Genomic DNA, 27,220 nt, shown 5'->3' with positions numbered 1-27,220 from the left:
AATTGATTTTTAAAAAAAAAAATAAAAAAACGAAAAAGGAACAAAAAAATAAAAAAAAACGAAAAATGAATAAAAATTTACAATTTTAAGCGCATTACTGTCATTTTGAAAAAAATTAGTCTAATGGAACATAAAGTAGTATAGATTAATATAAATGGACATAGTTACCATTTTTTTGCTCTAAAAAAACAATTTTCCCAGTCCCTTACTTAATTCACTCTTGCGTTGCGTCAGTTCCATAGTACTACCACATGTAAACAAAAGAAACGTCAATAAGTCAATTGCTATATCAGCGTCGTTAATGTTACTATGTATAGGTGTCGATCTAAGCTCCCAACTACACATACCACCGTGGCATTTAATACACACCTCAATGCCATTTTTTGCTTTTAAATACAATCAAGTCCATCAAATCGCCAACAGAAAAAAAGAAAGCAAGGAAGAAATAAATAAATAAACAAAAGAAAGCATCTGATAATGAAGGATCTTCATTTCCACATCTTCCTAGTCACCATGACGGTCATTGCATCCATCTCCGCGGCAACACCGACGGCTCCTGCGGCCGGAGGAGCATTGTCGGACGAATGTAACCAAGATTTTCAAAAGGTGACTTTGTGTTTGGACTTCGCGACCGGGAAGGCACCAACTCCGTCTAAGAAGTGTTGTGACGCTATTGAAGATATAAAAGAGAGAGATCCAAAGTGTTTGTGTTACGTGATACAACAAGCCAAGACAGGAGGACAAGCTTTGAAGGATCTTGGTGTTCAAGAAGCCAAACTTATTCAACTTCCAACAGCTTGTCAGCTCCACAACGCTAGCATCTCCAATTGTCCAAGTACGTTTCTCGTTATTTTGGCTGTTTTCCTTATATTTACTTCTAATTTTTAGTTCTTATCCCGTTTTTCTTTAATTGAGATCTGATTATGACGTCTTTCATGTGTGTGAATGCTAATCAACGACATGCAAATTAGTTAGATATTAAGGATATCTAGAGAAATTGTACATTAGCTTTTGATGAGTTTAAGATGAACAGCAGGTGAAAAAGCATGAACCGGTAGAAGTAGAACTATCTATATGATACTTATTGTTTCGACTAAAACAAGTAGTTCAGTGATTTATATTACTGGCATTATTGTGTTATCGTTGTATATTTGAAACCTGTAGAATTTATGTTGTTGACAAACAAACAAAAAGGAAAGAATATTTTTTGTTGATATATACATGGTTTTGCTCAGATTTGAATATCCTATTGCATCTTGAGATTCAGTTTCTCACAATTGCACATTTGAGGAGAGTTAAAAACATATTACTGAAATTATTATCCTTTTAATTTTTCATATAAATAATTGAGTCATTTTCAAGCTATATTTAAATGAAGCGCCATGCATGTCACATAATTAGTTTTATTTTTATTGTTACAAGTTTTAATTTTCCAGGGCGAGTGACCTTTTTATAATTGAACTGATGATTTAATCATAAGTTTAATTTCGTTGTCAGAATTACATATAAAATTGTTTTCTTATGATAAGAGAACGAGAAACCAACCAGTAACCAATTTTTGCTATAAATACTTTAATGCGACTGGTACCTCGGGTTGCAACTTGCAACTATTTTACAGAATGGCATTTAATTTGTCGAACATTTATCATTATAACATACCGCCATTTTTTCCAAAGTAGAGTCAAATTTTTATCTTTACAATTAAATAAGAAACTCGCGGGTGAATTTTTTTAAAAATTATACTGTACTTAAATATTATAAATTTATATAACAATATACATTCTGTTACCAATAACTTTTTTTTAGATTTGATTAGAAGTGGACTTTTGAGCACCATTTAGTTCAAAGGAAACTAAATAGGGTTTGGATCGGTTCAGATCTTTACAGGTTTGGTTCGAGTTTGGGTTCGGATAACCTATTTAAATTTTTTTCAAAAATTAAAGTTCTTATATACTTTAAATTTTTCAAAATCTAAAAATAAAAATAAAAAATAACATATAAATTTTAATAATGTATGCCAAAATACTTAAACTTAACATTAAAATTGGTTTAGCTTAAATATTTGGATAGGAAATCAATAGATATTTTTAGTATTTTAGGTATTATAAGTATTGTTTAGCTATTTAAAACATGTACTTATAATTATTTGTATATATTTTCAAGTATTCTGGACAACTTAAAAACGTCTTATATATTTTTATTTTTAGATATTAAATTTATAAATAATTAATATATTTAAATATATAAATCTTGTTTGGATATATTCAGATGCCTAAAATATTTGGGTTTGGATCGGGTTCGGTTCTGATTCTCTAGATACCAAATTTTGAACACATTCGGATATCTAACCAATTTTCATTAAAGTTCAGTACTATTCTTTGGATCGGTTTTGATTCGTTTTTTTGGATTCTAATTTTTTGCCCAATCCTATATTTTTATTGTGACAAAATTTTAAACAAAAATGATAATGGTTCACGTTGATTTTGGGTATGCAATAATTTTTAAACCAAAACACATTTTACTACGTATGTGACCCATTTAGTTAATCATTAAAAACGGTTCTAGACCGATTTAAGAAAAATAAGGGATTGAACTTACAAAATGTTACAATTTCAGATTGTCAATCGACACTTCCAAATATTCTCGGTCGGTATTGTGACGAATAGAAAGGGGGTTAGGGTTAGGAAAGAAAATTAATCCATGTTCTAGCTAGGTGATTTCAATAACTTCTAATCAAATCTTAGTTGTATCGATTTCTTGTAAGATTTTCGAACAATCTTAATTAATAAAATCTTACACTTGCTAAGTAATAATTTTTTCTCAATTAATATATGGGAGATTATAGTAATCACATAAATCAAAACACTACCTCTTATTAATTTACAATATATTTATGGTAAATAAATTAAAATAATTATTTTATTTATTTTCTATGGTATATAATTATATTTCAAAGATATTGACATACATATATACTATAATTTAATATAAATATTTATTATTGAGACTTCCTATATGGTTTTGTATTAAAATTTATATATGTGATGTAATAAAAAATTTAAACCATTAATATCAAAATTTTCGATGTGGTATTTTTCGATGCAAATTTTCCAAATTAAATTATTAAGTTCTCAATACTCTTTCAATGAAAATTTAAAAATTAACATATTTATGTATTTTTAAATGGTACATAATTTAATTTAAACGTAATTCATATTAAATAATATATAATATGAATACATTAAGTTGTTGATCACAAAATTTTCAAAGGGATTTTTAACATTTTTTGTAATTTAAAATCATTTTAAAAAATTCAAAATATAACATATAAGAAAATATCTAATTTTTACTATATGGTTAATGTGATTGTTTAATTTTATTTAATAACATAAAATAAAACAAAAATGAGAAATTATGCAAAAATTGTTATCAAATCTTTATTATTCATAATTATTAATTGTCGAGATATATGTTAATCATATTAGGTAACTCCATAGTTTTTATTTAAGGAAATAATACACGTTTCTTATATTTTGGGTTGATATAATGTTCTCTAGTAATTAGATTTTGGACCAATTTTTTTCAATTGATTGTAATGTTGTAACGTAAGATAAATTGACATCTAATATATTAAAAGAGAAGTAAAAAAATAAAATATCCCTTAGTTTTTCAATTTATTTACAATGATATGCCACTGAAATCATTAATTAACTTACCTTTTATGGGTTTTTTTGTCTTTTCTTCTTTAATTAATATATTTCTAAAATCAAATTCTAACTAAAAATTTATGGCAACAATAATTAATAAACCTATGTTTTGTATTCTTTGTCTTTTCCTATTTATTTTATATAAGTGTGTTTGGAAATAACTAAAATATAAATTTCATAATTAAATACATACATTATACGATAACTATTTTACTAATTCCATATATACATAATATATAGTATATACAACAATTTTACTATACATTATCATAAAAATTGAATCCATAAAAATAGTATATACAACAATTTTATTATATATTATCATAAAAAATTTGATCTATAAAAAAATAAAAATACATTTGTGCGGATATACGGGTCATATTTTAAAAATATAGATCATACAACTGATAGTTTACATGATAAAATAAAATTACTCAATATAAACTATAAAATTATTGTGTTTAGAAATGTCATATTAAACAATTATTTAAATGGGTAAATTTAAAAATATATATTATAACTAATACAAATAAAATTTTATTTATAAAAAATAAAAACAAACATCCACGCGGGCGCGGAGGTCAAGCTCTAGTCTTAATTAATTGACAAATCAGCAAAGTTCTTGGTAGTTATTACAAATTTAAGATTATAATTTTTTAATGTTATTCTATTAATATATAGTTGATTTTGCTGGTAGCTTCCTGAATAACGTCATGTGAAATGAAGATAAATTTTCGTTAAATTTTCAAGAAGTATTCTTCTTGTAATACAATCATCTTTTGGTCAGTTGACATTTCTAATTAAATGACGCTGTGTTGAAATGTGCATGAATGAACAGAGCTTCTTGGGATTTCGCCGAGTTCGCCAGACGCAGCCGTATTCACAAGCAATGCCACAACAATAACACCGGAGGCACCGGCAGGGAAGTCTCCGGCAACTCCAGCGACGTCTAGTGAGAAAGGAGGATCAGCTTCTATAAGAGATGGTCACGCCGTTGTGGCTCTAGCCATCACTTTGCTTACCGTCTCCTTCGTCTCGACCTTGCCTATGATGGCTTTGGCTTAGACTGTAAACATATGGGGCTTTGCTGAGGCACACGTGATATTAGGGATGTAATCATTTTCTTTATTATGTTGTGGTGCTTTTGTTTCAAACGTTCAAGACTTTCTTTTCATGTTGTTTCGTGCTTCGAACCATTTGTTTTAATGAGTAACTTTCCCACGTTATTGGATCTGTTTTCGCACATAACGTTATGTTATACTGTATTAATTTGAGCTTTCACATGCTAGCTGTCGAGCAACATTTTTACAAAATAGAAGCTTTTCTCAAGACTGTGGTCAGTAGTACCAAATGAACTGTATAACATAATTTTAATCCCCTTTCCAAGTTCCAATACAAAGCCTAAAAAAGGAGATATGATTTTAACTTAACTGAGTTTGTGTTGCAAGGCCAAAGCCTCCGCAAAGCTATTATATATTTTCTTTTCTTTTTTTTTGAAAAAAGGCTTAGCTATTATATATTTTCCTGGCAAACTTGTGTGATGTGTTGGGACATAGGTTGGAGAGGCTATGAGATTTTAAGGAATATCACGTGTCTGCCGTTTCTGTCTTGAATAGCTCTATGTCTCTCCTCGTAGAAGCTGAAGCCATCTAGGATCCGTGAAGAATGAACCCACAACTTTTGCAAGATTTTTCGTGAATTGGAGAATTTTTTTTTTTTTTTTTTTTGGAATTTGTTAATTCTTGAAGTGATTTAAATTTCATTGCACCAATAATAAAAACACTAGGATAAGAACCGCGCTTTGCGCGGATTGAGTTATATTATTAAAATTAGGGGTTGGTCCGTTCTACGGGCGAAAGTTTATAATAAAATTCTTTATAGTAAAATATAATTTAATTTTATAAAACATTTAAAACTACTTTAAATTTAATATAATAAATATATTATTTGTTTTCTAAGATGATGTTGTAAATTTTATTTGTTAACATTTAACGTTTGAACAATTGTTATAATTTCTTTTCTAAGATCATTCACTACCTTATTTGTTATTTGAGGTTTTTGTTAAATTCTTAGTAGGCAGTGCATTAGGTTTGGATTTGGAATTCACGTGTGATAATGATGTTAGCTTTTTAAAAATGTTGTGCGCCAGGAAGTGATTGCATGACGTTATTTGGAGGAACTAAATGTGATGTGAGTGAGTTTGTATGCTTCCGAAACTGATTTATAGTATACAATACTGGTAAATTTGATTTGTATGAACAATTTGGATAGGTGAAGAAGTGTTCGGCAAATATATTTCAAAAACGTTGTGGGCTTTCAAAGATTTTTGTGTTGTTGGCCGTTTAAGTTTGGAATCTATAGTCCGTTGAGTAAATGATGTTTTTTGCGTTTAAGAGTTTGTCATCGTTTTGCATGGGGTACTTTTTTTCCAAAATGGTTGAGATTTATTTTTGTATCAAATGATTCGTAATAAATTTATGTTTAAACATTTTGGCCTCACACTGTTTTTTTTAGCTATTTCAATCTCATAGTGATGAGTTTTTTTGTTTTACACAAACAATTCTCATAGTTTAATGTGGGTGATATTTATCCTACATGAAAGTTACGAGGCCAATTGGCTGAGGTAAAATAGTGAGTACGATGAGGTGAATCTAAGAAAATTGGCGCGGAAAAGTACTTATGGACTTAGATTTTATTTCAACACAAAACATGGCCCAATTTCAACACAAAACATTGCCCAATTTCTGAAAAAAACAATGGACTTAGATTTTATTTATTTCAACGTTAAACTTATACGGCCCAACTAAATATTGCATAAAATTGTGTTATTCTAAACAAAAAAAAAGATTTAGTGGTACTTTTGCCAATGCATCTGATATATGATTTTCTCTACTTGACGATTTTGTAAAACAAGCAAAGCAATTTTATATGGCCCACCACTTCATATTCTGGACCACAACAACTATATTGTAAAAGAAGTTATGATCATTTATCAACTTTACCAAGTTAAGACAATCACGTTAAATACTATCCAAGCAAAACCTCTGAAATATAATAGTTGTGCTACAGCAATTCGTGCAAGTGCTTCAGCCTCTAATGCAGAAGATACTATCACCAAATACGAACTGCCCCAAAAGATAGCATCACCATTAGAATTACAAACCATCAATCCTGCGTTGACGATATCCTCCACAACACTTCCTATAACATTTTAAAAGTATTATAACACATCTAATTTTTTATGGTGCTTTCTTCATCCACTATAATGATTTAAAATAAAATATATATTCACATAAATAAGTCAATATTTGTTGTTTTTTTTTGGTAAGATGTTAAGATTATCATTTTTTGAAAGGTTACACTGTTGTTCTTAAACAACTTATTACAGCAAGGAAACAAAAACAACCAACAACAACTCAAGGTAAAAAAAGCCTTAAGGAGGTCTTATACAAGAAAGATAAAAAGAAGTAGAGAAGAGGAGAAAGAAGAACTTGTCGGGTAAGAGAGGAGACGGTCACGCATCATACGGCCGAGAGAGGCTAGGATGACTGATGAAGGTGATGAGACAGCTGTGAACACTCGAGCATTACGCTCTTTCCACAACAGGTAGATGGCTAACTGAAAGTAGAGCTTGATGACTGGAGTAGCATGTGCATCTGCGTTGACGTGAGGTTGATTGATCCAGGCTGCAATAGAGTGAAGATCAGCCGGAGGAGAAATCCAAACTTCAGCAGCAAAAGACTCCCATATCAAGCGAGAGAAATAGCACTCAAAGAAGAGATGATGGTGAGTCTCTATTTCCAGATTACAAAAAACGCACGTTCCTGAGACATTTAACCTCCAACGCCTCAAGCGATCCTTGGTTGGCAGTCTTCTCCGCAAAGCCAGCCATGATATAAACGTATTACGTGGAATATGTTCCTTGAACCAAATAGTCTTGTGCCAATATTTGCTTTTGATAGTGTTTATATTCTTTTCTGACATTAGTATCCATATTTTTTAGTAAACTGATCCAAAGAGATTAGTTTGTAGAGGTAACCAAACGAGGATTATAGTGTTTACTTTGGAAAAATTAATAGGTTGAATGATAGATGGCGTGCGTGCTTTTTCACATGGAAATCTGCACATATATTAAAATTGTAATATTTGAATCATAGAGAAAATATAATGTATATGACTGAAGTTGGTCCATTCCGAAACTAAAGATGGCTAAAATTCTTCTTTGTCAAAATGCATAGATGTGAATCTTATATGAATATAGTTCTCCATTGCTTATAGCAGTGTAATAAACTCCGTGTGTAAAGAAGAAAAAGTGTTATATAAGTGAAAACAAAAATTACGATTTTTTTTCTTGTGCCTATAGGCTCTTCGCAATTAGAAGAAGAAAGAACATATTGTGTGAAAATCTTTGGCTCGGTCAAATTTTATGCAGTTATTTATAAAACTGTTGTTATCTGATTCATGTAATTTTTCAGTGTTGATTTAAAAGCCCAAAAAACCCATCTATACTGACTTTTTGATATTTTTTTCTGTGATTTGAATTTAAAGAGAGATAAAACTTTCGATAAGTTATGTAAACTCAGAACAATTATTTAGCTTTAGAAAGTATTTACATGTTTCAAACTTATAATATATACATATATAATGTTTAAAACTATGCATATAAAACCTGTGTAAAATATGCTTGAATATGTTTCTCTTCTTTAATGTGTTAATCGTACTATATATAACATTATTTTAAAATTTCAAAAAGTTTATGTCACATACAAAAAAACCATCAATAAAAAATATAATTCTCCATCTACAACAAGAAAAATGAAAAATTATAAACATATAAATTTAAATTAAGAAAAACTAACATTGGAAAAATTAATGTAAAAGAAAAAAACCGACAAATAATATTATAAATAAAATAAATTTATAAGACACAATCCGCGCGAAGCGCGAAAAAAATCTCTAGTAGGAGTAATGTATACTTTGTTTAATCATTTATAATCACTTAGTGTATTTTTCTCTTTTTCATAGTGGGATAATTGGTTTAAGGAACCTTAATAGCAAAAAAGGAACCTTAATGGCAATCTGAATTACGTCAATTGAATGATGATCTAAGGCATAACAGCTTCAGACACAAAAGAATGATAATATTCGATTTGAAGAATTTTTTGTTTGATTTAGAAAAAATTAAAGATAAAAAATTCATTTCATACTCTGAAATTCGTTAATTGATCACTTGTGGGAAAAATATACTAATGGAGATGTTTACGTTAAAATGTATTATGTTATTAGTAAAATGTAATATAAGTTTTAATATAATAAATGTTTGGTATAAATATATAATTTATGAAACTTTTGTGAAAATAAAATATAAAGAGTCAATTTATAAATTTTGTAAGTAAACGATATTAGTTATAAAATAAAAAAGATTATATTTAAGAATATTCTTTTTTAGAATCAAATATAGAGTAAATTATTAGAAAAAAACTCTATTCTATTTTAGAATAACACTGTTTTAGAGGTAAAAACTATTCTAAAATAGAGTAAATTATTGAAAATGGTCTAAAAGCAGAGTAAATCATTGAAAATGGTCTAAGTAGGAAATAGAGGACGTGGAAGCAGAGGAAGAAACAGGCAGATGTGTTCGGCCTCTTGATATCGTCAACTAAATGTTTGGACCGTTTTTTTATGGTTCTTTTTGAATCATCGTATTTCGGTCATAGCAAAAACTGTAATCGTATTATTGAACGAAAAAACAATTAAAAAAAAAGGAACCGTTGGCAGTCACACAATCGCCATCAGGTGAAGCTAAATTATAAGTGCATATATATTTTTGACAAAGATATAAATTTTGTGTTTTGAATTCCAATCAGTGCCGGACATATGATTAAATAGATTCCAGAGCATGTCAAAAGTATATATTATCAGTTTATATTTACAAATAAAACATATAATTATCTGAAATTTATATTTTTCATTTTATTTTATAGAGTAATACATGCATGTGAGCTATATTTTGTTTCTGTTTTTACGTAATTAAAATTTTAAGAGTATTTTGTTTATAACTGATATTCACATTAAAATGAGATTTTATATATTTTTAACTGCAAACATACAATTACCTGAGATATATTGTGACATCCGCTTTTTCCAAAATAATATAATAAATAATAATATCAAATTTTTTTATTTATAAATACTTAAAAGTCAACATCCACGCTAGAAATCTAATACATAAAATAGATATCTGAAATATAATAAAGTCCGTAAATATTGATAACAACACAAAAACAAAAGTATAAAACAGAAAATAAACCAAAACGCGCAAAAACCCAAATGCCCAAAACACCCAATATCCCAAAAGCAACACTAGTCCGATACAATCACTCATGGTACTCGATCTCATCTGCAGGAGGAAAAAAGGGAAGGGTGAGAAATAGGACAGTCACTCAATAAGGTATGAAATGCTAAACCGCAAACCATTGATTCGGTACATAGCACTACAACTATGTAGACCTATCTCTAGCATGAAACAAACAAAGTGCCTATTACACTACACACATCAATCAATATATCTCTAGTGCCTTAGACATCTACAATAAATGCAATGATAGTACATAACTATTCTTTACACTCATCATTTTCCTCATACGAACATATGTATATAACTCTACATGTATCGCTAGTACAGTAGTCCATTCTGTACCCCACAAATCTCTAAGGCATCGCATAGGCGTCGTAAGCACATACGTCATGTGCCCCCGCAAATCTCCTCAAACATAGGCAGCCTAGTACAAATGTCTTTGTACCCTGCAAATCTCTGCACATGGACTTGTATGTATACATATTTATATATATATATAACAGTTCTTAACATTATCCTCTATTATTTTAACCTCTGCAAATCTCCATTATTTTAATCAATCGTTTAATCCTCTGTTATCCTACTTCCAGTTTAACAATCAATCCCTTATACATTATTTACCATGTGATTTTGACACATGTCATCACCCCATTAATTTTAAAAGCAAAATTATGACATAGCGTACTAATAAAGATGACATGGCTTGTACATTTAATGTTGTTTTATAATTTTGGTAAGTTTTTAGAATAAGTTAATAACTTATAAATCATCATCGATATAACAATAATAGTAAAGTTAGAAATATAGAAATATATAATAATTTTCGAAAATATTACTTAATTTTATTTAAATAATTTTATAATTTTTATTACTAAAACAAATCTTAAAAAATTTAAAAGAAATCTTAAAAAAATTGTGCATTTTCAAAAATTAGTTTTCTAATCATATTATGATTATTTCTTTTTAATATTTACAAATTTAGAAATGTTATTTAATTTTATGTTTTGTTAATTATACATAAAAAAACTTTCTCTTAATTTTATGGAATTTTATTTAATATATATTAACCAAATCAATAAATAAAAATACTTCCTAGATATACATATATATTATTAAATATAAATGTAAATATAAATATTTATTTTATCTTAATTTTTACATATAATTAAAATATTGTATGCCAATAATAAAACAAAAAAAGTTAACAAACATTTATTTATAAATATAATTTTTAAACTTTATATCTGCACATGGTGCAAAAAACACCTAGTAATAATAATAAACAAACAAGACTTTAAAACAGACTCGAATCATAGAGGTAGATCATGTTTTGAAACTAAACTTTCCATAACACTAGTACTAAACCAGTTCAGTATTTAAACGGAGTGTCCCTCACCTTAGCAATGAAGAGAATTGGTATCTATGAACTTCACCTGCTCAAATAGACTTTTAATCTGAAACAATAGCAAAAAATCGAGTCAAAATGCCATTCGAATAGTTTAACGGGTCTGGTCAAGGTCTACAGAAAAGTCAACCTGCTTTGCCAAAGATCAACCCGGTCAACCTTTGACCAAAATCAATTTGACTTAACCGATCGGTTTACCCTAACCAAAATCTAATTAATTTTAACCGATCGGTTTACCCTAACCAAAATCTAATTGATTTTAACCGATCGGTTTACCCTAACAAACAAAAATTAATTTAAACTGCTCACCTTGGCCGACGGCAGAGGGCAGCAGCGACGTAGGGCAGCAAGGCGGGATAAGCGATTTCCGGCAGCGGTGCGTGTAATGCATGTGCATGGCCTGACGGCGTATACGGCTTCATCTGGTGACTCCGATTGCGACATGGTCAGCAGCTACAACTTCGTCTCGCCAAGAAGAACACGGTGGTGGCCTTGCATGCACGAAATTCTCAACGGTTAGAAAGTTGTGGACGATATACTAAAACGGCTGAAACTAAACTTAAATGCACAGTAGTTTGCGGCGTTACCTATTGCTATGAACAGTGGTGGCAAGGCTGGCGTGGACACGGCGTGCGGTGACTCCGGTGACGGCGATGATCTGATAGTTTTGACTCTACAACAGTTCCACATTCCCATTTCATAAACTTTTTTTACTTTCTTTTTTTCTTTTTGATGTTACGGTGAAGAAAACAAAGTGAAAAGTGGATATTTTTTTAAAAAAATACCATGGACCTGCAAAAATAGATTTGGGCCTTGATGGGTTTGAATTTGATGGGCCGGAAATAGATCATTATATATATATATATATTTTTTTTTTTTCTATTTAATAGTTTAAACTATTATTGTATCCACTATTCACATTAAAATAATATTCTTACAAAACAAATACAAAGTTACAAATTATGTAAGAGCATCTTTATCCCACAAACTCATAAAGAGTTTCTTAATTTTTTTTTTACATTTTTTCTAAAAAAAACAAAATTAAAAAACGCACCAGCGAGTCGCTACGTGTTGGTGGGGCCCGCGAACAGTGCAAAAGACACAACAAACGTCTCCTATTTGGTGACTTTTGGCAACATTTTTCCTTGTTTCAGTGGGGCCCACACCCACTTTTTGTTAAAAACTCTATCTAAAGATTAGAGATAAAGATGCTCTAAGTTTTCAAATGTTCTCATGTGGTTTTCTCTCTCCACTCTGTTCTCTTTTCCAATCTTTTCACGGAGTTGGATGATTGAGAAAGCGAAGCTGAATGGTCTCTTTCTTAAGTTGAATGGTCTCTCTCTTCCTTCAGAGAGAGAGAGAGAGGTTCGGTCAAGCTGGCCGGATCTGTTACCGGAGCTTGACTCCGACGTTCGGGCTATGTCTCTAGCAAGCAGTGGTTTTCAAAGCACTGTCTTGGCCGACTTCTGATTCCGGCAAGTAGGTGGTTCTCATAACACAATCTTGTCCGGCTTTAATCTGAGATTCATCTCCATCTTCAATGGTTTTGAGCTTTGTTTTATCTGTTTTTTATAAATATTTTTTTTTGTTTTCAGCTTCTTTTATCTTCTCCCGATTTGGAATTGCTGAGTATATTTTTGGATTGTTGAGATCTTTTCCTTTTTTTAAGTTAACACAAAACTCTTTATTATCACTCAAAATATAAATTAAAAAAAAAACTGAAGCTTGTTAGCTCCACACAAAACCAAAACTGTAAAAAATTCATACATGCATATATATATATATATATATAATCCACAATCATACAAAGTAATTGATGAAAAGACTGAACAAATTGTTTTATCAGGTGTCGCAATTACAGTAATAAGGATTAACATACCTTTGGCAGAACCATACAACTCTCTACATGATCGAAAATGATTTGGATATTATCACGAGAGTCCCCTCCCATTCCATGAATCACAATTTCTCTGACCTTTTTTGACTTGGGATCAAAACAAACAAAAAAGAACGAAGGAGATGAGCGCGATGCGAATATCATCTCCCCAGTACCAAGTATACCCATGGACACAAGGTCACAAAACCTTCCAAAAAAATCTATCGACAGAGGAGGAACCACAAAATTTTTTGACCATACTTCTTTGCTGGCATCTTCCAGAACCCATAGGTCAACGTTGCGGTTATAAGCCTGATGCGCTATGGTTATCTTTCCAGCGTGATTCACCAGCTCACCATACTGTTGAAGCATCTGATCCTCAGGTAGCTTAGTGACATTAAACTCTTCAAAACTCAGATCAAAGCTCATTAGAGATCGCTTTTTATCGCAAGTAGCTAAATAATACATAAACCCATCCTTGCATATCCCTTTACATCCAGAGTTATGACGATGTGGATACTTACACTCGATCATTCTCCATTTTTCTTTAGCTCCTAGAGTGATCACTTGATGCTCCTCCGACACAATATCCTCCCACGGCACAGCATTACCATTACTAGACATGTGACTACGTTTAAGTACCACCGTCATGCACAACACTTTGTATACATCATTAACTGGATCATATCCAAAAACAGGCAATATATCTTGCCTCCTCGTTTTGACTCTAGGTAACAATACGAACTGACCCGTACTAGGGTTTCCGACAATCATCTTGGTAAAGTCCCGACCGCAGATCAAGCCGCGAACAGGTGGAGTAAATTCATACAGTACATTGGGTTCCATTTCATAACTAACCATGTTATGATTATACGGATGGTCTTGAGACAAGGATTGAAAGTGATGCATCTGCATGTATCCGCCACGGTGCAGTGAGATAAGATAACGTGGCTGAGTTAAAGATCGGGTCATGTACCACTGGATGAACTTTTTGTCGAGGATTATCGATGGCAATTGTTTAGAAGCGAAATGGAGCCTGGTTATGGATCTCGGCGGCAGATTCATGAGAATCTCTATGATCATGTCATTAGCAAGGTTCGTAAATGAAACGTTTACAATCCTTTCGTCTTGATTCGTAGACCTCTTGACCCTTTTCATGATTGTTTTCAACTCTGCCTCTCACTGTTGGATTCTTTTGACTCTTAACCCTAATATCTTTCTTAAACCTAGAGATAACTTTTATATATACTCGTAGATATGTGGGCCAAGATCCAAATAATTCTCTAAAAATCGAAACTGACTAGTAATCCAAACTTGTTTTTCTAAATGAGGTGAGCAAGGTTTCGAATGTATGGGCCGATGCCCAAATAATCTTCTAAAGTTTGAAATTTACTAGTAATTCAAACATTTTTTTCCTAAATGAAGCAAGTAAAGCTTTGAAGATGTATGGACCGAAACCCAAATAATTTTAAAATGTCAAAGCCAACTTATAATTCGAATCTATTTTTCTAAATGAGGCATACAAAATTTCATTTCGCAATCAAATAACATTTTAGTTTCTAATAGAAATGAAATCTTGAACAGACGAATATATATTTTATCCCAAATTCGTTTTTTATCACTAGGCTACCACCGTTTCTATGCCGACAATACCAATTCCTTGACGTGTTAATACTTTATAGATTTGTAAATGAAACCTCATATTTTGAAAATGTAACAAGCAAATACTCTTCTTTATTATGTGAATGGAAAAATCCTTAAACCATATTTTGTGGCAGCAAGTTTTAGTGATTACATAATTGGGGAAACTAATGTAAAAATCAGTGTTTTGAAACACGACCCGGACCCGCGGTTGAACCGGTAAACCCGACAATCCAGAAAATATCCGGTTTGGGTTTTGTGAAAACTCCAATATTTAAAAACCCGCAAAAACTCACAAAAACCCAAAAGAACCCGAAATCCGATACCGGTTGAACCAATAAATAACTTTTATTTCTTTTTTAATTTTTACTTATGTTTTTAGATTATGTTTTATATTCTAAATTTCTAATTAAGAAGTTATATACTGACAAAAACAGTTAGGCTTTTCCTTTTCAGTTTTATATTTGTGATTTTTAGATTTTAATGAAGATTTCACTATGCCACTTGAAGAAAATAAAGTGAACGGTGGTTTAGAGAACCAAAACTAGTTAATGTGATTTGGTGTTAGTTTATTTCCGTTATTGATAATTTATTATAATGATATTTTTTACTTTTGGTTTATTTTATATTTGAAATTTAATTTATCTTTCACATTAAACATTTAAATATTTATAAATTTTATGTCTTGATTTTTTTAGATGTCATTAGTTTTACCTTGTTAGTCAAAATTATAAATAGTCTAAACTATTTTTTGATATTTTGTATATCAAATGAAAATAAAAATATAGAAATTAAAGTTAAGTATTTTCTAAATGTTATTAAACATAAAAATATACATATCCAAACTATTATTTTATTTTTATAAAAACATTAACTTTAGTTTCTATATTTTTATTTACATAGCTGATATATTATTATATAATAAAATTAATTTATTTATTAATCTGCGGTTCGTCCGCGGTCGACCCAGTGACCCAACGATCCGGTAAGTCGTCTGGTTCAGTGTCCGGGTCGGGTTTAAAAACATTGGTAAAAATAGAAGGAAATGAGATACAATATCTCTCTCCTAGAAACTCTGCCAGCAGTTTAATACTTTTAACGGGTGGTTCCATTTGCAAGCTTATTTTTTTTTATCATTAAAGATGGCTTTTTAAAAGTAAAAAAATAAAATAAAAAGTTTAGATTTTCAGCTTTCCTCGGGTAGATCTTGGTTTGTTCAAGTTCAAATCGATTGTCTTTGAAGCGTTGTTACGGTTATGGCTACTGATCTCGAGCTTTCATGTTGGCTTGCTGTTTTAATCATGTGTCTCCTGTTCCGTTGGAACCGGTTAGTTTTTCCGGCAACGATTTCAAAATCGGCGAAGTTAGAGCAACTCCATCCATTAGAACCCATTATGGGTTCTAATGATTAAAATAGTTGGTTTAAAGGTGATTTGATAAGTTGAAGAACCTTGGATAATGGAATTAACTTTTTTCTTCCTCCAATGGGAGAACCACATAGAGGTTCTTAAATATTTTTTTACTTCCTCCAATGGGATAAACAATACAACATATTACACAATACAACAACTTGTCTTCTTCTGTCACAAGACATCAGACGCTTCGACCTGCAATAAAAACAAAGAGAGCAAAAGATATATCAGACGACCAGGGATACACATCAACACAACACGAGATACACATCAGGACAACACGCTTCCAACTCTAACTACACATCAAAGACCATAATCTTACAGACACAATCAGACACATCAAAGACCATAATCTTACCGACTCTAACTACACGTCAAAGACCAGTGATCATGAGTTAATAGTTTTGCATTAATAGACCACAATCTTACAGACTCCAGAAACACAAAGCATAAGCATTAAACTAAATGTTCACTACCATAACAGACACTACAAAATAACAGAACAAAGAGTAAGAAACGGGTTACACGAACCTTTGTTGTGCAGCTTCAAAGGACCTCTCCCGAATGTATAGTTGAGTGAAACCATGTTGCCTCATAGAACCACGAAGCAGCGAGGTGCTCGCTACTGTGTTTAAAACCTATCAGAGAGCAAAAGATTTAAAGCTGAGAGTAGAACCAATCAAACTAATCAAATTAATATACACTGATAAAGAACAAATCTTTGATAAATCCATTCTAAACCCAATTGGTACAGAACAAAACAATACACAAACTCAGGAACTAAGCAACACCCAAAGAGCTCGATGATGCATGCAACAACAAAACAAGTCTAAACACTAATACAGTAAGAGTTAAGGTATCTTTGCTATCATCAAGGTATCTGTGGATTAAGAGTTAAGGATTCTCCATGCAATTTTCCAACATATAAAGGCAACATAATTAAGACAGGAGGTAGTTAAATTCTCATTTTATGTCTATGTAAAAACAAAAAGGATACTCAAATAAAGCAAAGAGAGTGAACAATTCTAAAAGATGCAGGAAGCTGTGAATGTGTCGCTTGGGAACTTGCTTTCGTACCCATTTGTGAGAGCTGCAGTAGTGAAGAACACGCTTGCTATAAGAGGAGCTCACTATAAGAGGAAAAGATCCGGTTCGTGACGAGAACGCCGTCGACGGCGAAACCGGAAACAGAGTTGTTCGTGCCGACGATCAAGTTTCCGGCGAGGAGAGTCGGGAGGCGAGAGAGAGGCTGCAAGAGACGGAGATCGGTGAAGGAGAGACGTTGAGGAACGATGTGATAAGCGACGGAGAGACGACGACAGTTGGTGGAGGATGAGGGGAGATTTCGACAGAATCGACGACGAACCAACGGATCAAACATCATCAAGCTTTGGAGATTTCGACAGAATCGAACACGAAGAGTCGATGACATCGAAGAGGAGAACGAGAGAGAGAGACGCGACTTTTTCCCTTTCGTCTAAAAAACCAACCAATACCCTGCTGCCACGTCTGGGGTTTTTACCAATCCTAAAAACATCCCCATTGAAAGTTCACGGGGAGAGTTCACACAGAAATCAAAAAAAAAAAAAAATAATTCAATCCCATGAACCCCTCTCTCCTAAAGCTCTTTTGGCTGAACCCCTCTCTCCTAAAGTTCATCACTGTAGCACGGGCCCCACGTGCCGTGGCAGTCCGCGATTGGTCTAGTTTTTTTTTTTTTTTTTTTTTAAACCAAAAAGAAAAAAAAAATTTTAATAATAAAAAACTGAAAATATGAATCCCAAGAAGAAGTTCATTGATGTGTATGCTCTTAGAGATTTGTTCGAATAATCAGTAGGATCCAAACTCACCTAATTCAGGACCGGTTCTACATAAGGGCATCCTCAAAGGGGGAGCAGTTAGGTGTGTGCTTAGAGTGAAAATAGTAGTATAATATTGTATTTAGGCTAGGAACATGGGACATCCTCAAAGGGAGATTACTTAATTAAGGGTATGCTTAACCAAATAAAATTAATTAAATAATGTAACAAAAAAACTTATTTTAAAATTGATTCCAAAAAAAAAAGAAACACAAAATACAATTGGAAATTTGTATGAAACAAACATATTATTTAATTAAACAAACAAACATTTTATTTAATTAATACAAAGTTTAATATCCAAATTTATTCCATATATTCTCAATCAAATCCTCTTTCAATTGGTGATGTGCTTGTCTATCACGAATTCTTGTGTGACCATCACCAAAACCCTCGAGATTTGAAGCCATACTTACTGAAAACGAACGACCCGGAGTAGTTCCGGTTCCATTTTCTTGTTCCAATTCTTGTTCGACAGTGTATGAATCTCGTTCATCTTCAACAATCATATTATGGAGTATGAGACATGCTCGCATAATATATGCTATTTTACCTTTCGACCATAAAAGAGATGGATTTTTAATTATCGCGAATCTAGATTGGAGGACTCCGAATGCACGCTCAACATCTTTTCGCACACCTTCTTGATGTTCTGCAAACGATGTTTCGGGTGTTGTGGTTGTGGGATGGATTTAACAAATGTCGCCCATTCGGGGTAAATGCCATCCGTCAGGTAGTAAGCCAAATTATACTCCCTTCCGTTGACATTGTACTTCAGTTCGGGAGCTCGACCGTAAATAATGTCATTAAATACTGGTGATTGGTCAAGTACATTTAAATCGTTACAAGTACCTGGCGCTCCAAAAAATGCGTGCCATATCCATAGATCTTCTGAAGCCACCGCCTCCAAAACAATTGTTGGTTTATCGGTGCCTCGTGAATACATTCCTTTCCAAGCGGTTGGGCAATTTTTCCATTTCCAGTGCATACAGTCGATGCTGCCAACCATCCCGGGAAAACCCCGTCGTTCTCCATAAAAGAGTAGCCTTCGCAGATCATCTTCTGTGGGTCGGCGTAGGTATTCATCGCCAAACAAGTCAACTATTCCGACGACGAAGTGTTCCAAACATTCACGAGCCGTTGTTTCGCCAATACGTATATATTCGTCAACACCATCCGCCGCACCCCCATATGCTAATAGTCGAATAGCTGCAGTACATTGTTGTAACGGTGATACACCATCCCGGAAGGTTGCATCCTTTTTTGGTCGAAAATATGGAACTTCTGCAGTGAGACGATTGACAATACGCAAGAACAATGATTTGTTCATTCGAAATCGTCTACGAAATAACTTCTCTGGGTAAGTCGGATTATCACTAAAATAATCGTTCCATAACCGATTGTGACCTTCTTCCCGCTTTCTATCGATATAGATACGTTTATTCTTTGGGGCCGGCATTTCCTCTGCAGCAGCTTCTAATTCTTTATCAAATTGCTCTTGAAAAATTTGATCTAAACTATCATCATTTGCATCATAATGATAGTGAAAATTGTTGGAAGAAGATGCCATGAAAGCAAAATATTATTAAGATAGAGAAAGGAGTAAGTGAGAGAAGAGAATTGTATGTTCATTAGGAAAGAAGAGACTTGTATTTATAGGTATTATAGAAGCTCAATTATTTGGGACAACTCGATGTGATTCTGATTCAAAGTGATTCTTCGTTTATAACTACATGCCAACTACATGTGATTCTGAAAATAGTTCCACACAACAATCCAAATGCATGTGATAGTTGCTACTATACTAGGTTCCAAAATACATGTCATTACATGACAATAGATCCGACATACAAGACCAGTTCATACTACACGTGATAGTTGCTACTCCGACAGTACATGTCACAAAATACAAGTCACTACATGATTACTAATCCGACAGTACATGATACACAAAATATAATAGATCATTTCACCTTCTTAAACTAAATACAATAGCGCCACAGCCATTGCTACCACAATGCAGCAAACACAATAAGCCCACATCAATGGTTTCTTCTCACCTAACTCAGCAACAACACTCTCCAGGTTGACCAACCTCTGCTCTGAAACCCTCTCCAGGTGCACCACCCTCTGCTCTGCAAGGCTTTGCAGATCCCTGAGCTGCATCAGTTGTGTTCCGTAATCAGGTTCAGCTTGAGCCTCCTCTTCACAGCCAGTGTATCCAACCTCAGCAAGACCAAGTTGCAGAGCATAGTAACTGCTATCAGCCTCGTCTTCAGAACTATAGTCTAATGGGTTGTTTATTCCATAGTCGTAGATAGAGTCAAGTCCCATGTCTTCTTCAACCTGAAACCAAAAAACAGAGTTTGTTATTAGTTTAGAAGTTTACACTTGTGCAAGAATGAAACTAAAACATAATTCATCAAAACAAGAGAAGACAATACTGATTCATTAAAACATATCCAGAAACCAAACTGGTTCATTACAAGACTCGTTTCCTAAAGCATAAAACATATCAAAGACAGACGCAAACAAACTTGCAACAAACAGTTCAAAGTTCCTTAAATAGTTGACGCATTAGGCTCTTTTTAATGACTTTCTCATCTTCATCAAGAGTGTCATTGCGGGCAATGAGGGTATCAAGAAGTGACATCTTTTGGAGTTCTTTCTTCACGTCCAAATCTATCTGTTTCATCTCCCATATCTGACTAATGTTCGAAGCTGGGGCATCCTTGTCTTTCCCTTTGTTCCTTAACCTTTTCATGGCCTTTATACCAGGAGGCCTGCTCTCATGCTCACCAACAACAGATTCTGTAGATGGTGCTGCATCATCGGCTTTTCTCTTGTTAGAGCTGGTTGTCTTCGGAGTTGGGTTCATAGGGGTGTGGTCGCACCATTTCTGTTCAAACCGCAGGACATTCCACGCATACTCCAGACCAAACTTCTTCTTATACATCAAAGTGAAGATTTGGTGAACATTCTGCAGAATGTCCAAATCATTCATCCCACTAGCTTTCTCACCCTTTGCATCTGCATAGGTTCCACAGAACCTGCTCACTTCGCGAGAAATCTTTTGCCACCGTTGTCTACAATGCTCATGGTTTCTTGGCTCAGCACCATCAAGTACATGAGTACTTGATGCATAATAATCGGCTATACGCTTCCAAAAGCACCCACCCCTTTGGTCATTGCCAACAATGGAATCCTTCGATGTGTTTAACCAGCCACTTATTAGGACTAAGTCATCTTGGGTGGACCATATCCTTCTCTCTCTACGCTCTTCTGGTGTCTCTTCTGCTTGACTAGGAGGTTGACTCGGCTGGGAACTCGGTTGTGAACTAAGAAAAGGGGTTTGGGTTTGAGAAGAGGAGAAGTTTACACTGGGAGAGAATCTATCATAAGAGAAGTTAAGAAGACTAAAGTATGATTGAGACTGACTAGGATTATTGTTTGAATCCATAGGAAACGATTTCATACAAAGAAGAAGATGATGAAGAGAGATTGAGTTCACAATCTCAGGTTTAAATGGTAGTAGTTGTAGTTAATTCTTAACTAATAACCATTACCTACTTCCATCAACTCAGACACTTATTGCAGACATTAGAGTGTTTTGTTAAAGCTTACAATATCATTTCCAGTGCAAGTTTTGTTGGTTAGCTTTCATATCACTTTAGCTTTCATATCACTTTATAGTTTTGTGAGTTAAACCATGAAACTAGTTAACTCAAAGCAAACTGATACACGAGAAGAGAAAGACGAAATCAAAAGCTAACTAAACTATTCAACTAAACACAACAACAACTCAATTCAAGCATTGGCTATTGAAAACACATATGACTAACCTTGTACTTTCGATAGAGGCTTGTTTGTTGTTGCTTAGCCGGTTTAACTCTCGGCCTGACTATCCGCAACTTCAATCCTCAGAAACAAAACAAAAGAGAATCTTAAGCTTCCAATTTTCTTAAGAACCTAAACGAAGCCATAAACAAGATCGACTTCCTATTTTCTTAAGAATCTAACCGTAAACAATGTATATGATCGATTAAAACGCTTAACCCATACCAACAAACCTAAACCGATGAGAACGATAAACGAAGGAGACGAGGAGACGAGGAGAGAAAAGATCAGAGACAAAATTTTGTTAACAATCTAACCGTAAACAATGGATAAGATCGATTAAAACGCTTAACCCATACCTACAAACCTAAATCGATGAGAACGATAAACGAAGGAGACGAGGAGACGAGGAGAGAAAAGAGCAGAGACAAAACATCGGTCATACCTTCAAAGGTGATACAGAAGATCGGTGAGGAGGAGATAAAAGATCGATTCACGGTGTGCTTCGGTCGGAAATCGAACGGAACTGGCTTCTCCCGTTCGTCGCCGTTTGTGGATTCGAGAGATAGATCGCAAACCCTAGGAAATGGGGAAAAGAAAAACCCGTGTTCCCTTTCTTTTTTTTCGACCAATACACACTTGCCACGTCGACCAGCACTTCCCTTAAGCACAGCTCTTCGACAAGCCCTCTCAAACTGCTCTTAGCCCACTTTTGGATTAAATCCAAATATATTAAGCCCAAGCACACCCTATGTGCTCCCCTTTTGAGGATGGCCTAATAACACTATTTTTTATTTATTTTTTTTTTTTATTACTTTAGAACCTCCTCCTCAACCTACCGCTGGAGGTGGTCTTAGGGAAGGTTCTGCTCTTTCGACACGCGTCCACCTTCCGCATGCGTTTGACGCATCTCCCTGAGCTGTTGTGATTGAGCTTCTTTCTTCCTTTCGGCTTGACGTTACTGGGCCTTGTGGGTGGCCCTATAAGACTTGTATGTTTGGCCCTACATATATGTTGTTTTTTGGTCTTTTAGTAAAATGAGATGATAAAAAAAAAATACAAAGTTGACAAGAAAATAAAACAGAGAAAAAGAAGAAAAAAAATGAGCGTCGTTGCAACGCGACGTTGATGCGTATCATTTCTCTGAATAAATACAATACCAAAACCCTTTCCGGCTCTAATACTTGCCTCTGCCTCATCGTCTTCTCTCTCTCTCTCTATCTCTAATGGCGGCGCAGATGGATCCCGATGCAGTGGCCAAGGCCTTCGTCGAGCATTACTACTCGACCTTCGACAATAACCGTGTCGGTCTGGGCGGTCTCTACCAGGAAGCTTCCATGCTCACCTTCGAGGGTCAGAAGATCCAAGGAGTCCAGAGCATCGTCGCCAAGCTCACCTCTCTCCCTTTCCAGCAGTGCAAACACAACATCTCCACTGTCGATTGTCAGCCTTCTGGTCCCGCCTCCGGTATGCTCGTTTTCGTCTCCGGGAACCTCCAGCTCGCCGGCGAAGAGCACGCTCTCAAGTTCAGCCAGGTGTCTCTCTCTCTCTCTCTCTCTCTCTCTCTCTCTCTCTTTCTTTGAATAGTTAGATCGTTAGGGTTTAAAATGGCTGATAGATCTGTAAGCATGTGATAGATCTGTTTGGCATGTGCTTGTTTCAGACATTTGAGTTAATGTCAAGTTTGTTTAGTTCAAGATCTTTTATATCAGTTTCGTGCATCCTAGAACTTTTGTTTGGTTTTTGGTGTCTTTGTCTGTTTGTTATGATTTATCTTTGATGACGTTGTTTTAAGACATAAGCCTATAAACTAATTTCATTTTTTCTTTTATGTGATGCAGATGTTTCACTTGATGCCAACGCCACAAGGAAGCTTTTACGTGTTCAACGATATATTCAGGTTGAACTACGCCTGAAGAAGAATCTCAGATACTATACACTATTTAATCAATGATTTGTCTCTTTTGTATTTGAATGGGGTTTGTTCGTTTGTCATTTACATTCCAGTGACTTGATATGACAAATTAAAATTGTTTCCAATATGCTATTTTCATCTGAATGTTTCTCTATCCTTTGTTGTTTCTCTATCCTCTGACCACTGGCCACATCTCCCGGTCCAAGCTTAGCCTATCAAAGTGTTTTTTTTCTTAACCATATCTTATTTTCTTTTCTTCGATCCAAGTCTTGATTGGATGATTCTGTGGGAAAAGAAAATGAAACAGAATGATTCCCGGAGTTCAAAAGTACATAGATGCTCAGAAACAAAAGGTGTGTTGTGTTTGAATCTCTATGAAGATTGCTCGTGTAATGACCATTTTTAATGCGTTACTCCTATTAAAATAATTTTGGGAAAAAGTTTTTAGCTTTTGAGTTTCTCTGTTCTAAATGTCTGCCATCATTAGTAAGGACTGTGATATTATGTGGCAGAGAAGCAGTAGAAATGCCATGGACACATGTTTATTTGTAGCATTGAGACATAAGGCTGGTAAAGTTCAAAATTTTACTAGACACTTAGGTTTAGATGGGACCATACTAGCTTCTTTTTAAGGGAGACTTTAGAAGTTTATCTGACTTTGCGGAAGTAGCATCAGTGCTATAGCTAGTTTGATTGTTGTTTCTACTAATTCACAGGTTGTTGATCAATTACAATCTTGTGGGAGCTCTAATAAAAAGAACTGCAAGTAAAAGGTCTAGGAGTCCAAGTTCTGGATAAAATGGAGATTGAAAAGAGGAATGATGCTCTTTGGCAAGGCAAATGCTCTGGAACTGTGTATGTCTGTGGTAGCTTATGCTTTTTATATATGTCCTCCAAGTTTTCTTTGTTTGATTTCTTCTACCTTTTTCTAACAGATACCATAGGTGGAAGCACAAGAATGGTAAGAAATGTATGTCTTGAGGAGGCTATGAGGAGGCACGTTAACAGAAACACACCATCATGGTATTGTCTTGAGATGCCAGTTATAATATGTTTTTTTTTTTGCTATAGTATGTTTTGATATTTTTCCCATGGTTTGATATTCTTCCCATGGTTTGAAACTTCTGTTTCACAGGGGTACTCACCTTTTATATGTGCCATGTTCATGCAGCTTTAAAGTTAAGGTGTGTGATTTGTTTTCCTTTTCATGATTTTAAAAATCATTTTGTTTCAGATTGTTGGATCAGCACGAGGATTCCCTCATGGCATCATCTATCCTGTTGAGGTAGACTTTGTTTCTGACTACTGTAATTTTTAGGACGTTTATGTTCTTCTACAAACCTTTTTTTCATTATAGGCGCTTGGTCAACTGGCTCTTAGCTATGGAATATGCTTTTATGACCTTTGCCTTGGTGGTTTTGTGTTACCTTTCGCTTGTGAACTTGGGGCCCAACAGAGACCCAACAGGTAATAATCTTAAACACCAAAACGTTGCAGTTAATGACATCATGTTTTATTAAGACATGTTTCTGGTCAGGTGAAAGCAAACCCAGGACCGATCAAAGGAGGCTTGGCTCCAATCTATGGAGCGGCAGGGAAGATGCCGGACCCAGGCATGGTCTGGTTAGTACAAGTGGGGACTTAAACTTTGTACAACCACAACCTCACTGTTTCATTATCCTTACTAATATTTCATCATAGTATCTATAATAAACAACTTAATTCGTTACATTACACATTCAGAAGAAACAAAAGAGATTTATCAATCAGATTTGTGGTCTGAAACTCTTTCTCTAGGAACTTGAACTGGCTTGTCTTCTTGGCTTTTAGCAAGGATCTCATCTCTTTCTCTGAAGTAACGGTCAAAAGCACGAGGTAGGAATCTAGGGATCAAGAAACAGAGTAGATTCACTCCAAAGTATACTAAATTCGCTACTGCTAAATAACGTCCAAACCAGAACCACGCAGCCACCTACAAATAATGAACTCAAACAGGTTATAAACGGTAAGAAGACTTGTATTCTAGTTAAAAATGTGTATAAGCCATTTACATTGGGTGTAGCATTGACTGGTAAAGATTTGTTGAACCAAACATCTTTACACCAATCAATGATGACAAAGATTCTCCAGACTGTGTAGAGCAGTGGCACCAGAGCTCTTACAGGCGGCGAGAAGAGAGATAGGCCACTTATTACATTCTCTGTCAGGATTTGACATGACAGTAGAAACAAGTGTGGTGTTGCTGATCTCACCGCTTGATCGTCTCCTCTTGCGAAACCACCTAACACATAAGCTAGAGGCAAGAACAGACCAATCGTCGTCCCGGAAATCACATAAACCCTTGCAATATCGGTAAAAATGGTCAGAATCTCATCAAGAAAGTTAACAAAAAGAATTATTAAAAAAAGAATTAAAAAGAGTTTTTTTTAGTATCACATTTTTGAAATTTGTTCAATTTATTCAAAATTTTGCATATTTAGAAAAAAAAAATATTTCCAAAATAACATATAGTAAAGAGTAAAATTACTTCAAACCTTAGATCTTCACTTTATTAATCTCCATCCACTAAATGCTACTCTAAATTCTATAATATTTTAATAAATAAATGGTAAATCTTATCCATAAAATAGTTTTTTTAATTTCAAATAAATACTATTTTAGAAAATTTTCTGCTATTTCAAGGTATTTCTTTTATTTTTATTTCTTGTGATGGATATGGAACCTGAAGAGTTTGCTGCCGTGAAAAACTTCAGGTGTAGTGGAGGAAACTCTGTGAGAAGGGAAAGCCAAACGCGAGAGGGCTATTATATAGAGAGACGCAAACGCTGGAAACAGCATGTCGAGTAGCGGTACGAGACCGCTTGCTGAGAAGACTAGTATGAACGCGACTAGCTGTAGCTCTATTACCCTCAGTGATCCCATCAAACCACCGCCGCCACCTCCGGCTGCCGTCATCTCCGACCACCGTCCCTTTTCACTTGACGACGACGTTGTTTTGTCCCTATCGGTTCTTGGACCCACCGCAAGAGATACGCCTGACATGATTCTGTTCCTTTTATTGTAAACACTTTGGTGCGATTATGATTTTAACGGATAAGTACTTGACTGTTGATAACGCAGAAGCTGCAGGAACATGATTTATGAAGAGAGGAACTCTTATTGACGTAGTTCCACGTGAAGCTTGGGTGATCTGCACGTGTCAAAGTGAAG

General features: G+C 34.0%; 5 protein-coding genes across 5 annotated transcripts; 2 read left to right on the top strand and 3 right to left on the bottom strand.

Moving 5' to 3' along the window:
- The first annotated feature begins 339 nt into the window (after positions 1-339).
- On the top strand, positions 340-4,933 carry LOC106363215 (non-specific lipid transfer protein GPI-anchored 1-like). The gene is made up of 2 exons (XM_013803000.3): positions 340-835; positions 4,546-4,933. The coding sequence occupies exons 1-2, from the start codon at positions 478-480 to the stop codon at positions 4,770-4,772; spliced, it is 585 nt and encodes a 194-aa protein (XP_013658454.2). The 5' UTR covers positions 340-477; the 3' UTR covers positions 4,773-4,933.
- Positions 4,934-11,785: 6,852 nt separating this feature from the next.
- LOC106367301 (F-box/kelch-repeat protein At3g04660-like) lies at positions 11,786-18,050 on the bottom strand. Its single transcript, XM_048740129.1, has 3 exons — positions 17,477-18,050; positions 16,931-17,037; positions 11,786-16,594 (listed from the first exon to the last, which is right to left on the bottom strand). The coding sequence occupies exon 3, from the start codon at positions 14,502-14,504 to the stop codon at positions 13,341-13,343; it is 1,164 nt and encodes a 387-aa protein (XP_048596086.1). The 5' UTR covers positions 14,505-16,594; positions 16,931-17,037; positions 17,477-18,050; the 3' UTR covers positions 11,786-13,340.
- A 791-nt stretch (positions 18,051-18,841) lies between these two features.
- Positions 18,842-19,828, bottom strand: LOC106355508. The gene has a single exon (XM_022697521.2). The coding sequence runs from the start codon at positions 19,826-19,828 to the stop codon at positions 18,842-18,844; it is 987 nt and encodes a 328-aa protein (XP_022553242.2).
- Positions 19,829-23,139: 3,311 nt separating this feature from the next.
- On the top strand, positions 23,140-24,166 carry LOC106367300 (nuclear transport factor 2B-like). Its single transcript, XM_013807041.3, has 2 exons — positions 23,140-23,630; positions 23,937-24,166. The coding sequence occupies exons 1-2, from the start codon at positions 23,322-23,324 to the stop codon at positions 24,009-24,011; spliced, it is 384 nt and encodes a 127-aa protein (XP_013662495.1). The 5' UTR covers positions 23,140-23,321; the 3' UTR covers positions 24,012-24,166.
- A 1,491-nt stretch (positions 24,167-25,657) lies between these two features.
- On the bottom strand, positions 25,658-27,137 carry BNAA09G27640D. Its single transcript, XM_013807040.3, has 3 exons — positions 26,733-27,137; positions 26,062-26,350; positions 25,658-25,982 (listed from the first exon to the last, which is right to left on the bottom strand). The coding sequence occupies exons 1-3, from the start codon at positions 27,050-27,052 to the stop codon at positions 25,773-25,775; spliced, it is 819 nt and encodes a 272-aa protein (XP_013662494.1). The 5' UTR covers positions 27,053-27,137; the 3' UTR covers positions 25,658-25,772.
- Between the last annotated feature and the right edge of the window lie 83 nt (positions 27,138-27,220).

Source organism: Brassica napus, chromosome A9 (genome assembly GCF_020379485.1).
Source record: "Brassica napus cultivar Da-Ae chromosome A9, Da-Ae, whole genome shotgun sequence".
Lineage (NCBI taxonomy): Eukaryota > Viridiplantae > Streptophyta > Magnoliopsida > Brassicales > Brassicaceae > Brassica > Brassica napus.
The sequence above is the reverse complement of the archived record's forward strand: the minus strand, read 5'-3'. Positions and strand labels throughout refer to the sequence as shown.